General features: G+C 42.1%; 1 protein-coding gene across 6 annotated transcripts in view; it reads right to left on the bottom strand.

Annotated features, from left to right (window-relative positions):
• Positions 1-14,101, bottom strand: part of LOC129821318 (RNA-binding motif, single-stranded-interacting protein 1-like) — a 48,665-nt gene continuing 34,564 nt past the window's right edge. For 3 of the 6 annotated variants that reach the window (XM_055878846.1, XM_055878847.1, XM_055878849.1), the window contains exons 5-14: positions 10,041-10,198; positions 9,146-9,225; positions 8,268-8,383; positions 7,903-7,949; positions 7,644-7,731; positions 7,144-7,194; positions 5,244-5,354; positions 4,872-4,949; positions 4,495-4,573; positions 1-2,570 (exon numbers count right to left, since the gene is read on the bottom strand). In XM_055878846.1, the coding sequence (XP_055734821.1) occupies positions 4,502-4,573; positions 4,872-4,949; positions 5,244-5,354; positions 7,144-7,194; positions 7,644-7,731; positions 7,903-7,949; positions 8,268-8,383; positions 9,146-9,225; positions 10,041-10,198 (801 nt within the window). In that variant the 3' untranslated portion in view covers positions 1-2,570; positions 4,495-4,501. Of the gene's footprint in view, positions 2,571-4,494; positions 4,602-4,871; positions 4,950-5,243; positions 5,355-7,143; positions 7,195-7,643; positions 7,732-7,902; positions 7,950-8,267; positions 8,384-9,145; positions 9,226-10,040; positions 10,199-14,101 lie in introns of all 6 variants that reach the window. The other 3 variants (XM_055878850.1, XM_055878852.1, XM_055878848.1) reach the window with 2 other exon arrangements.

Raw genomic sequence — 14,101 nt, 5'->3', positions numbered from 1 at the left:
TTCCAATGGAAGTTTTTATTTTAAAAAAATTCGAAGAAATGAACAGAAATAATGCTTAAGTAACAATGCACTGAAAAAAATATTTTTGGCTTTAACAAACTCTACAAAACAAAAATATAGAGGAAAGTTTTCATAAAATGGACATACAAGTTACCACTGGCAAATGTGTGGCACATGTTAAAAAAAAAAAAAAAAATCTAATATTTACTCTCATATAGATATCTCTATGAAAATCCTTTGTTTCTTCAAACGATCTGTACAAAACTTCTCTCTTCATAAATTACTACTTTTCAATATAACTGAATGACTGTTTAACATGATGGTTAATTAAATTAGCTTTTCTTTCTTTATGCACCCTTCCAACTCTTGACCCAGACGCAGTATGGCACTTGGTTCAGACATTACTAGCAGCATAACCCTCACAAGAATTCAACAGTATTAGTTATCAGTCTCAGGCGTTTCACAGAAATCTCAAGTATAGTCACAATGGCCCTTTACTTTGGTAACTCAACTCAAGCTGACTTCAGAGGAAATGCTGCTGCAAGTCTGTCTGGACTCTGACAAAGCAACAATGATGTTCTCAGGACCACAGATCCAGGAAATACCACAACTTTCAGCTTTTATTGATCTTCAACCACTTTTATTAGCCTCTGGAATCTGGAATTGTGATGAAAGCAGCAGTTCTACTTTTGAAACTATGAAACTGAATTTCTGAACACAACTAAAACACGCTCAACGCACAATTGTCCTCTGAATGATTATAATAATACGTCATAAAAAATAAAACAATTATTGTGAAGAAAATCAAAAAGTATTAAAAACAACCTGAAAGGAAGGAAACAAGTGTATATTGCCAGCTCCTGAGCATGGCGTTTGGTCTGGAAGGGCGGGCTGGACCTGCTAACCCGGCTCAATACAGAGGAGAAAGTAAACTCTGAGGTAGATAACTGGTCGGTCTGTCTGACCATCAGGCCAGAACATACCATCTATTGGCCAGAACACAGGCTTCTGGAAGACAACTTAATCATAAAGCCTGTTCAAATCTACTATGATAAAAAATTACCAAACTTTAGCAATAACATTCTGTTGCACAATGTCAAAACAAACTATTATTGTATTTTTTGTAATTTCATAGTTTCAAACTGTCTTCTTTCCTGGTTTATTCATTTTATAACGTTGCATTTTCCATTTTTCTGTAGTGACGAAATCAGTGTGTGGCACTTGTTGGATCCAAATTGTCCTTCATGCTTGTTTGTGTCCATATTTTCCCATAAAACGTATGACAACTGAATGTACATGTACAAAAAAGGCACATTCTCCAAACTGCAATCTAGTCTGGAAAAAAGTCAATTACATCCTGGTTAGAGAGAGAAATTTAACTATTTCCTCAATTTACTAGCTCACAGTTCTTTGGTGAAGTAAATCATAATTGAAAGTGCCGAGCTTGTTTGTTTCCTATCAAAGAGCTGGGTGCAATAAAATCTACATATTCATCTCAGTTTTTCCCCAACTAAAACTCCATTAAACGTTTGCCGTAAGTTGCACTGGAAAGCTTTGATAAATCGAAGTTAGCCTCTGCATTTCAACTGAAAGTGAAAAAGAACAACATCCCCCAAAAGACACAACCACGCCCTCCCTTATTCCATCCCCACCCCAAGAAGCTCATTTTAGGCTAATCTACAACACCAAGTAATCAAAAAAAGGCAAGATTCAAAATGTGATAATTCAACAGAATTTCTAGCACATTCAAACAACCAGAGACATTTAAGGCCCTGTGATTATACAAACATTACATCCTATTAAAACATCATCAGATTTAGAGGGTAATTTCACTCTAAACATTCTTTTCTCAAAAACTTCTACTTCAGATTCGTTTTCAGAGGGGAAAAGCAAGAACATTTAAGCACAGCAGATTTATTTTGCTATATCCAAAGGAAAAGCCCTATTTCGCTGATTTACAAGGCAATAGCTCTCACCGTGACTTCCTCATTTCTAGCCTAGGAGGTTGCCTATACAGCTACTGTGGTCTAGATGGAAAGATCAATCTAGACCACTAAGATAAATCACTTTACAATAAGAAACATTTAACACGTCACCATAGCAACACTCACACAGCAAGCACAAAACATCATTTTCAAGATAAATAATAAACTTCAGAAAATTCTATTTCAGTACAAAATAAAGAGGAAAAACTCAATTATAAAAAATATTAACAAAAGACGTCTTTACTATCATGCACCATAAACAACAAGTCACATGATCCTCTATAGGTTCTTACATCCATGTGACAATTCTTGGTAAAAAATAAATGTTCTTTCTTTAGTAAAATACAACTACTTTTTCATATTTTTTTTGAGAATTTGAATCCTTTGATGAAATTAATCACTTATTTGCACCTCATGGGACTTATACCAAAATTGTCTCACTTGTTTTTCTTATCACAAACAAAAGTAAATCATTGCAGAATCTGTACAAAATGGGGATAAATCCTTAACGCACAATCCATCACCAGAAGCAGCCATGATTGTTTCAACTGTCATCCCACTCTGTCTTCTGGGCTCCTACCACACCTGAGGACACAACCAAGACAGTCAAATGATTGTACACTCTGGTACTAAAGCCTTGTGCACATTTGCAGTTTGAAGTGACTTAAATCCTATTTGTTTGCATATCCGATTCGAATCTGTTCTTTTTCCTGCAGTCTGAACAGCCAAAAAGCATATTTCAAGCCACATTTCAAACCTTGGTAGGTCATTTGAAATCAGATACAAATCTGATTCCTGGCCATGCGACTTGTGTCTGAACGGTCAAATGTGATGTACTTGTCCAGAAGTGGTTTTTAGACTGTTATTTGGCATATCTTGTTGCTCACTAGCTACTCTGTTGACAGTTTGACAAGATCATGTGGTAGATAACTAGCTTGTTAATTGTTTACAAACAAATTAGTGAACGTGCTAGAGAGCTAAACAGATACCTAGCTAGCTAGTTGACTGCTGTGGCTAGCCAAAATGGACTCGTTTTGAAAGTTTTATCATCTTATCCTATGAGGCTTTAAAAGTGTCCTTACACTATGATTTTGAACATTCAAAGAAACTGGGAAATGTCCATGGCAGGCATTGTTGTTACGTTAGCTTGCTACATAACCTCTTGAGTGATAGGAAGCACGAGCAGCACCACTAATTAGCTTGCACCACTGCGCACACAACAGTCATTACTATGACAACTAGCCATGTCAGCAAATTACTGCTGTCTGAACACACACAAACCCCAATTTGGTCAGATGTAACTTGCTGGTCAATCAGAATTTGAAAACTGATCATTAAGCAATAAGGCATGAAGACCCGGGGATTATCGTTGCAAATAACTCCCGACTAAGGGTTGTTCTTAGGCCCAATGCGGAACGAAAGGCCTGGGGAAACAGCCCTTAGGAGGGAGTTATAGGCTAGGACGATTCCCAACATTTAAAAAAGATGAACAATATGTCATTATTTTAATGAGTAAATTCATTTTCTTTCATCCTTCCACCAGGCGATATGGTCTGAGGAAAAGCCAGTTGTTAGTTCTAAGATTGTGAAGTTGCTAGCCAAACAGGCAGGCCATTCATTTGTTCCATTCTATTTGCAATGGTTGCCATGCTAGACAAATCATTGGCATGCAGCTACGTAGGCTAGCTACTTCTGCTTTGCTAGCTAGCCAACTAAAACTAACTCACAATCACACCAGGCAGCTGAAATGACAGCAGACTATGTGCATTTTTGTTTGTTTTACCTTGATTTCTATTGCCATTTCTATGGATATATCCATTATAATGATCCTGATAAATGAATTCACCTGGCTCAGAGAAGCTGTCAGTCTCTTTTGGACATGTTCATATGGCACAGGGGAGATTGCAACATTGTTGTACAGGTCAGAGAGGCAGGCAGCAAAGTTGAGACAAACCTAATGCTAGGCTTACAAGCATGGGGAAATGTACATTTTTGTCATTTAGCAGACACTCTTTTCCAGAGCAATTTACAGTAAGGATTTGCATAGATTTTTGTACTGGTTCCCCGTCGGAATCAAACCCAAAACCCTGGCGTTGCAAGCGCCATGCTCTACCAACTGAGCCACATGGGACCATAAGGTCTTAATGCCTTTTTCCAGGGGAGATTACGTTTATGAATGGCCTGGCTGGGCTGTGACACGGTGGATGCGCATTGACAATTTACATGGAACTGTTAACAGGCATTACCTGGGGATTGTGGTGAATAACTCCCTGCTATCAACCAATCAGCATCCAGGATCCAAACAATCTATTTCATAATATAAAACATTTACCCACAACCATATAGGCTAGGCTGAACACCCTGGTCCCAAATGGCACCATATTAGTGGACTTAGTGCACTAAGTCTGACAAGAGTTCTAACTGTACTCGTGCACTATATAGGGAATAGGGTGCCATTTGAGATGCACAGCATGTACGACATAATAAAAAGATCCCACGCTGACTGTACCTCCGTATTACTTGGTTTGTTGGTAGGTGTAAGGGGAATGATCACCGGATGACTCCACCTGTTGTTGCTGACTGTTGTCCTGGATGGAAAATTAAGCCGTTTACCATCTATAAATACATGAAGTGTTATCTATGTGAATTACCTCTTTTATCTAGCATCTATAAACAACCAAGTTGTAAGTATAGCTAAAATCTTATGGGCCAGTTTCACAGACCTAGTCCAGGACTAAAAATCATTCTTAATGGAGATTTTCCATTGAAATAACTTTTGAGTCCAGAACTAGACCTAATCTGTGTCTGGGAAACTGGCCCTAGAGGTACAGCTAAGGTACAGGACAGCATAAAATATGATTCATGAATAGTAAGCTAATCACAAACCTCCACTGGAACATTTGTGGTCTGCATGTGTGTGTACTGGGGAATATAGGCTCCTTGCATAGAGTTGGCAGCCATGTACTGCACAAGGAAGGACAGAAGTGTGTTACCATAAATCCATCTAAAATGCACTGTATACAATACAGATTCCGACATCAAATGTACTTCTGGGGCCGTATGTAAGCGTCGCAGAGTAGGAGCACTGGTCTAGAATCAGGTCCATGTTATCTTATTTATTATGATCTAAAAGGCTAAACTGATCCTTATATCAGCACTCCTACTCTGAGACGCTTGACACATACGGCCTTTGCTCTAATTATACACCACATGAACACAGTTTAGACGTATTTGACCCTGTGACCCCAGATCGCTCACCGTTCCTGTGCTACCCATGGAGAGATGACTCATCTGCTGAGTGAGAGGGCTCATCATGGATGTAGGCTGTAGTGACATAGTATGGTCCATAGAGGGCGATATCACCGCTCCCTGGGACAGAGAGTGTGAGAGGATGAGAGCACAGTAGCAGAGGCACACAGACATTCATGGAACATATATTTCTTTGTACGTATAACAAATAAATGCTACACACATCCATGAATACCATGCAAGTGAGAGACAGTGTAAGAGAGAAAGAAGGACAGACCGGCACGCTAATTCCTATGTAGTGCACTCCTTTTGACCAGAGCCCTATGGAACCTGGTCAAAAGTAGTCCACTGAAAAGGGAATAGGGTGCCATTTGAGATGGAACCATCCTGTTAAGTCTCTGGAACTAGTCAGGTCAGATAGGTGGAGCTGGAGAGCATTGGAATAATACCTAGATTAAACCCTTCCCTTCCTGAATCATGTATCATTCCACAAGGGCATGCCCTCTGTTAGGTTTCAGACCGAGAGAGAGAGAGAGATCAAGTGAGCTCAGTGTGTCAGACTTCATATCCTATATCCACAATACAAGGTAGCTGGCCACACTGACTATAGAAGTCACTGGATGTATCCCAAATGGCACTCCATTCTGTATATAGTGCACAACTTTTGACCAGAGGCATAGGCACTACATAGGAAAGAGGGTGCATTTGGGAAGCAGCCACTGACAATCTTGGGTTATGGTTATTTAGCAAGCTAGAGGCACATGGAAGTACTTGTAAGAAAAACACCCACTGGGAACCACTATTTCCTTGTAAAAGCAGGTACGACTATACGGCACAGGACAACAATTACTCATCTCCCTACCAAATGGAATCAGTCATCAAACACAAGATGTTTGAAGCGCTTCCAACTAGTCCTGTGGTGAGTGGTGAGCATCACCAAGAGAGTCAGGCATCCTGGTGCTAGTATTTCTCTCTACACCGTAGTGCCAGTAAATCCCAGAGTGCCCAGTCACATCCTGTATGTGTGTCCTCACTACCATCCATCTTCATTTTTCACCAGTGGTGAAAAGTACCCAATTGTCATACTTGAGTAAAAGTAAAAGATACCTCAACAGAAAATGACTCAAGTAAAAGTGAAAGTCACCCAGTAAAATTCTACTTGAGTAAAAGTCTAAAAGTATTTGGGTTCAAATATTCTTAAGTATCAAAAGTAAATGTAATTGCTAAAATAGTAAGTATCATAAGTAAAAGTATAAATCGTTTAAAATTTTTAATATTAAGCAAACCAGACAGCACCATTTTCTTTTGTTACGGATAGCCTGTGGCACACTCCAACACTCAGACATCATTTACAAAAGAAGCATGTGCTTAGTGAGTCCGCCAGATCAGACGCATTAGGGATGACCAGGGATGTTCTCTTGATAAGTCTGTGAATTAGACAATTTTCCTGTCCTGCTAAGTATTCCAAATGTAACGAGTACTTTTGGGTGTCAGGGAAAAGTTATGGAGTAAAAAGTACATTATTTTCTTTGGGAATGTAGCGAAGTAAAAGTAAAAGTTGTCAAAAATATAAATAGTAAAGTAAAGTACAGATACCCAAAAAAACGACTTAAGTAGTACTTTCTTTTCACCTCCCTAGTTCTCCTCTTTTCTAAACATAGAGCAAAGGGAACACCTGCAAACAGCTGATCTACACCTGCCCAGAGTAAGAAAGAACAGAAGAGAGAGGAGAGAAGGGAAGGAGAGAAGGAGAGGAAAAGCAAGACATTCCAACAAGAGGAGAGAAGAAAAGAGAAAGAAGAAACATTACATTCCAAGGTGAGGGAAGAAAACAAGGATAGGAGATGATGAGAAAATAAGCAGGGGGCGTGACAGAGAGGGTCAAGAAAGGTTGTTTATTTGGGCTTACTGGGTGCTGCATGATGTAGGGCTGGTGAGTAACCCAGGAGGGATTCTGTACCTGGAACATCACACATACACTCTGTAAACACACTGGCACAGCACAGGGCACAGGGCAGGCACAGGGAGAGAGCTATTTCAGGAGCTCACATGCCTCCGTTTGGCTCAGCACTATAGAATGCGTCCCAAATGGCATCCTATTCCCTATAAAGTGCACTAATTGTGCAGTACTTTTGACCAGATCTCTATAGGTCATGGTCAAAATTAGTGCACTAGGGGATAAGGTGCCATGTGGATCACAATCCAGGGAGTAAGGCCATAGTGACCTCTCACAGCCCCAGCCGTCTAAGGAGAGCCCTCTGAGGTAAGTGTCATAAAAGGTTAATACATACATATAGACCTGGTCAATTACAGAAAGTGTGTATTATGTCTGTGTAGAATAGTGATGCTACTCAATGTCATGCAAACCCATCCATCCATCCATATCAATTGAATGAGGTAGATGCCAACCTGGTACGTGGAGATAGGTGAGAGATATGGAGACATGGACGTTTGAGCAATCATCCTGTTTCCGATGCTGTATGGAGACGCATAAAATCTGTAGAGGGAAATTCAAACATTTCTAAAGTCCTACACACCACAAAATGATAAGACTTTGATATGATTGATTCCTTGCTCACAGTTTACGACAACAACAACAAAAATGCTGAATTGACATAATGAAAAAATGGCAATGTGAACACAGTGGATTTGTTGATGTGGCTCTTACCCGTTTTGCATAGCCGCTGTGGTGTCATACGTGAGGGTCATTCCAGCCTGGGGACATAGAAAAGAACAAGAGAGCTAAAATGAGACAAGATAACTCATACCCTGAGGCAACCCACACACACAGTCACATTAGCCTTAAACAAATCTCCCCTTGACACCTGTGGAGACTGATTACTGTACGTACACCTCATAACTCTGTCAAAGAGTTCTAGGTATACGATTTAACCTTGACGTCTGTTTATTAAAACTGGAACTAGACTGATTTTTACACATCTAAACACCATTCTTATAGATGTGCTCTTCCCGTGTGCAGCAACCCTACTCCAGCTAACATGCATGCTGAAACGAAAGGGCAGCAGCACTCACCAGTCTAGCATCGCCGTCTCTAGCCCACGCACGGCTATTCTGCAAAAATGTATACTGGCTTTGCCTCTTTTTCTGCCCGCCGTCAGCAAACTTACACAGTAAGGGCTCCGGTGGCACTGGAGAGAAAGAAAGAGAGAGAGAGAGACAAAGGGAGAGAGGGGCTTTACAATCACACAAACACTACTACAGTATGCATGGTGCGGTCTGAATCACTTACGGGGGAGGCAGGTAGCCCAGCGGTTAAGAGCGTTGGCCCAGTAACCAAAAATTCACTGGTTCGAATCCCTGAGTAAACTAGGTGGAGAAACTGTTGATGTGCCCTTAAGCAAGGCACTTAACCCCAATTGCTACTGTAAGTCGCCCTGGATAAGAGCGTCTGCTAAATGACTCAAATGTAAATGTTACTATACAGTCATTCATGGAAGCTGAGTGTTTTTTAGCCCGGCTGAGAAACACAGACATCTCATTTGTCAGCTGGGGCCCTGTAATCCCTGTCCTTTCCTAAAGGCGGCAGGGCCAGTGGACACTATTTCAGTCGATTAATCCAAGCTTAAACTGGCAAATAAGGCAGCTCTCCAGCCACAGAAGCCCGCTCTTCACTCTGCCTCTTAGTAGAGGGTCCATGGCACCTGATTCACTAGGGCCCTGGTCAACTGTAGTGCACTATATAAGGAAAAGGATGCCATTTTTGGACACCTGAAGGGACCACAGATCCGCTGCTTGACCACTCACTGTATTGGTTCACATCCCAATGAACCAATAGGCAATCCACCTTTTACTGTCATTTGAAGCTGTTTAATAAAAGAGCGAACCCTTGAGAGCCAGTGCAGCTGCTGACAGGGTGAACAATTATTGGTTCTTAGAAATCAGTCCCTTACCAGTAACTCCAGGTGGTGTCTTAATAAACTTCCCGTTGAAGTGAGAGATGACGGAATCACATTTCTCTGTCGACTCCATCCTGAAATATGCAGGAGACGAGAAGTTACACTGCAGAATCGCATGGTGGCATCCTACAGTGCTTAATGTTTTAGACTGAATATAAATGCAGACCTTCCAATCAATGCTTTTTTAATGGGTCAATATCCTGGGCTTTAATCTTGGTTGCAGGTCCTAGAGTGCACTTGAGGTTCATATATATTCATATATAAATGTAATGTAGTAAATATATCTCTGCTCTGGATCATTGGTAACATGCATGCAGGCAGGGACTTGACCACACACCCTCTCATAGACAGACATTCCTATGAAGCAAAGATAGTGTTTCTGCTTTGTGAATCAAGGGCCTGGCCTCCCTTTCAGGTTAGTCAGTCAAGTGCCCTGTTATGTGAGCGTGAAAGGAGGAGGCCCACATTAACACTATAATTACACCATCCCAGTCATAATGAAACTGATCTTCAACTGGCACTTCAAAACATTAACTCTTCATTGTCCATTAAAATCCACGGCTAACCACAGTGTGTTCACTCATCCTCTCTGGGGAAAAGTGGAAATACAATAACTCCTGGGCTATAATGGCCTATAATCAAGCAATGTAGTTGTGCATTTTTATTACGTGATAATACATTTTTAGTCTGATCTGTTTGTGCTCTTGTAAACTCTGTTGCTATCCATGCCAAGCCAAACATAGGTTTTGCACGACAGTGAATGACAAGGAGTTGGCGTGATAGCACAAATGGACCGGCACTTAGGCTATCAATTTCAGTCACGTGAATAAAAACACCATTCAGGAATGTTGGGTTGTGGCTCCTGTTCATTCTACTACTAGTGGCTGACCTTGCAAAGCCCACTCCTCTACTGGTTCCATTGGAGTCCCTCAGTATTCGGGTAGAGATGACCTGGCCAAAGGGCTTGAGCATGGTCTCAAGCTCCTGCTCGTCCATCGACAGCGGCAGGTTGGAGATATACAGGTTGGTTGGGTCTTGTTCTTGTTGCTGCATGGTGATAAAAGACAGGAAGCATTGACGTGTTAATGGCACTCAAGAACAACCATGACACACCTGGAAAAAAGATCTCAAACATTTCAACTCCGTCTCTTTATTGGCATCAATTTCAGTTTCAGGCACGGCAGTCATATCCCTTGAATAATTCCTACTCTCTGTCTGTGTCCCAAAATGCCCTCTATTCCCTATATAGTGCACTACGTTTGTCCAGAGCCCTTGACCAGGGCCCAGTGGTGCACTGTATAAGGAATAGAGTGCCATTTGGGACACCCTGAGACCTCTTAGACTACCGTGATGGGGTTAACCCTGGCCATGATGCCTCTCTCGACATCCGCTGTCTTTGTCTGCCTGGGTTTTTAGCTAATAAAGGGTCACCATGAATAGTGATTTGCATGCAGCACACGGCTGGTTGAGACCCACATCAGCTGATTTCTTCCTGTTTTTCAATAGCATCAGCAGAAACATAAGACACGGCTACGGGTCCCCGGGGAGCAGCCGCTCACCATTAATATTCATCAGCGTCCTGCCGCATTCAGAGCCCAGCCTAACACACTCGATTGGATTACTAAGTTAATACGCTGACAGAGAAATCTACATCCAACTATTAGGAACAATGAATTGGCACCACACAGCACAGCAGAGCAAAGCACCCAGTGGAGGTGTTCAATCAGAGGGATTGGTGAGGAGTTGAGGGAGGGATGGATGGAGGAAGGGAGGAGTGTGTTTCAGCACTCAGCAGCAAAAGGGTGTGTGTGTGTGTTCTGCTCTAATAACTGTAAAAAGCTCTCTAGAATGGAAAGAGGGGGTGGCCATGTGCAACAATCCTCCCTGCTCACCACCCACACGCGCACACGCACACGCACACTAATTATATTCAAGGGCAAAAAGACTTCCGTACCATTTTATCCTTTATGGCTTACCTAAAGGGTAATGGTAAAGCCTTCATCCAGTTAAATGGCCTTTAAAACATTTATATTGAATAGGCCACAGATATCCATTCAGGATAACAGGCTGCCTACACAGGAAGTATGGAATAGACGATATACGGAAAATCAAACTAACTTAGTCAACACACAACCTGTATTCCACAGAGAATTCCACTAGTAATGTATTCAGTGGCTCAAAGGGAGGAATGAGTGTAGGATAATTACCACATGGTTTACCCGTGAGTCATCCCGAATGGGAGTTCTCTTAGTATAAGCCCCGACTCAACTCCTAACTCCGCCATCATCTGACAGAAATTAGAGACAAAAAAGCCTTTCTGTGCGTGTGAAGCGGCTCTTAAAACGCAGGGACCGAAATTTGGCAGCAAAATAAGACATCTGTTTGTGCATCAGTGAATGGGGTCACCAGCAAAACAAGTAATGTGACTAAGGCGTGCTCATTGAGGGTTATGTCTAGAAGGGATACAGATTTTGTCAAAATGTACTTTTTGGAGCAGGTAAGGAGAACTTACGGAGCAGGTTAGAAGGGCCAGTGGCGGCTGAGGGGAGGAGGAGGGGAGGGGTGGCCTGGCAATTTCTTGTCTAGCCGGAGAGGGAGTCCCTCCAAATTCTGTGCTTAGGCCACAGGTTTATTATTACGATCATCTGTTCATGTCCAAAATAAGTGGGAACGTAGACCTCACTCATCTGTCATTACTAGGGGATGTTCACTTCATCCTAAACAAGTTTATCCACTTACAATATTATGATACAGACACATTGTATCATTATTATGTTATATTGGACTCCTTCTGTAACATGTTAGAGAGGGAGAATAGAAGTATGCAATCCATCTATGAAAAGGAACATATCTAGGTGGAAATACCATTAGGATAACATTTTCAACAGGAAACCCTCATCTGCTGACTTCCCACCCACCTGCCTTTGAAATAATAATGAGTGAATGCCTATTAAATGTTGCCCGGGCAGAAAGAAAATACCTTTGTTTGGGGAGTTCATTAAGCCCAAGCAAGCCCTGGTAATAATGAGAAAAAGTTAACAGAAAAGGCTCCGACTTTTAAATGGCCTTTACCTTGAACAATGCCTAGATTAAATTTAGGCATTCCTCACAAAACGGCTTTATTTTAATGAAAAGTTAAATAGGTGCACAGAGGCATGTCAAAAAGCAGAGGATTTTGAGGATTCCTGTTTAGGCTTTGCGGGCCTGATTTCCACAACTATAACTGGCTCGGTTGCCATGGCAATCTCCAAACGATTTACATCCCTTTCTTCTGTCCAAGATTGTAAACTACCTTGTTCAAAGTTATTACAGCCCCTGCTGGCCCTTTGAAGACCAACCATGTGAATTCTCTGCCCAATTGACTCCCACCAGAAACTGGCCTCAAAACTGCTCCAGTAATGCTTTACCCAGCTCAGTCTGCCTGACACATAGGACTTTCAAAGGACATTCTATACCAGAACAAACTAGCTACACGTACGCTGTTCATTACCCTTTCATTACAGTCGGTCTAGTAAGTCAGGCCTTTTTAAAGTGACACAAGCTGGTGTGACTTCAGTGAGTAATGCTGCAGCAAGCTAGATCGGTTACACGCAGAATGCAAGGCTCATGACTCATGCTTCTCAAACTAATATCCCTCTTCACCACTTAGTCTTATTTAAAGTTTCACATTACTTTCATCCTCTTTTGCCTCCAAATTTCCACAGCAATGCTTCTAGGAAGCTTGAGAAAAAACCTAATGGCTCATCTAATTTATACACTTTACTTTATTACACTGTAAACATATACTGTATGTTTATACAAGCACATGTGAATCATTTTCCAGTAATCTTAGAACTAAGATTCTGTGAGACAAGAATATTCGGCATTGTGTCAAAAAGCAGCCTTCACCTGTCCTGCTTAAAGCCAAGGGGATCAAACTTGTCTCAGTGCCAGTCTGCACTGAACCCATTAAGACTTTTCAGACCTGGAACACCGTTCATTGACCGTTACATCTTCTTTGGATGTGGAGCGAGGAAACAGGAAAATATACTGTATTTCCCAACAATTTGTCACTTGGTTGGTTGTGCTCGCAAAGCCCAGTTGGCCGGAGCCAGGTTTGGAAATGCCTACCGGGGAACAGTGGGTTAACTGCCTTGTTCAGGGGCAGAACGCTAGTTTTTTTTTACCTTATCAGCTCGGGAATTCGATCCAGCAACCTTTCGGTTACGGTCCCAATGCTCTAACCACTAGGCTACCTGCCGCCCCAAGGCTAGTGAAAAAGGCTAGTGTAGGCTAGTGTAAATGAGCCCTTTGAACAGACAAGACGAGCCTCATTTAGAAAGGACACACTGGATGTGTCCCAAATGGCACACTATTCCCGATATAGTGCATAACTTTTGACCAGGGCCCTAGTGCACTAAATAGGGAATAGGCTGTCATTTAGGACACCACCTGCCCTATAAGCCTCCTTTAGAAAGGACACACTGAGTCCTCTCTGCTCCTGCTGAGGCTTAGACACACATGTCCCCAGGGGGAATTCCTTCTCCGGCACGTCACCTTGTTGTCATCGCAGAGTATCACCAGCCTGTTCTCTCCACCCAACAGTCTGCCTGTCGGCGCCACTCACCCCTGGTGCCCCTCCAAAGTGTGTGACAGGATGCCTTTAGGAACTGTCACACACCACCACCACACACACACACACACAAGCGAATGCAAGAACACACACACACACACACACAAATGGTTGAGCACACACACACACACAAAGGCAGGAACACACACATGAACGCAAGAGCAATAACACAAACACAAGCAAGCTAGCACGCACGCACGCACACACCTATGGGCTCATGTTACTGCACAGTGACCACAGAGTCACAGGGGGGCTGCAGACAAACTTGAGAGGTACACATGCAACCCGGGCAGGGAGAAACCTATTAATCTATGTAATGATGGGTGGGTCAGGTTTTT

This window comes from Salvelinus fontinalis, chromosome 23 (assembly GCF_029448725.1).
Source record: "Salvelinus fontinalis isolate EN_2023a chromosome 23, ASM2944872v1, whole genome shotgun sequence".
Classification (NCBI taxonomy): domain Eukaryota; kingdom Metazoa; phylum Chordata; class Actinopteri; order Salmoniformes; family Salmonidae; genus Salvelinus; species Salvelinus fontinalis.
Note: the sequence above shows the minus strand (reverse complement) of the source record. Positions and strands in the feature narration are given on the sequence as shown.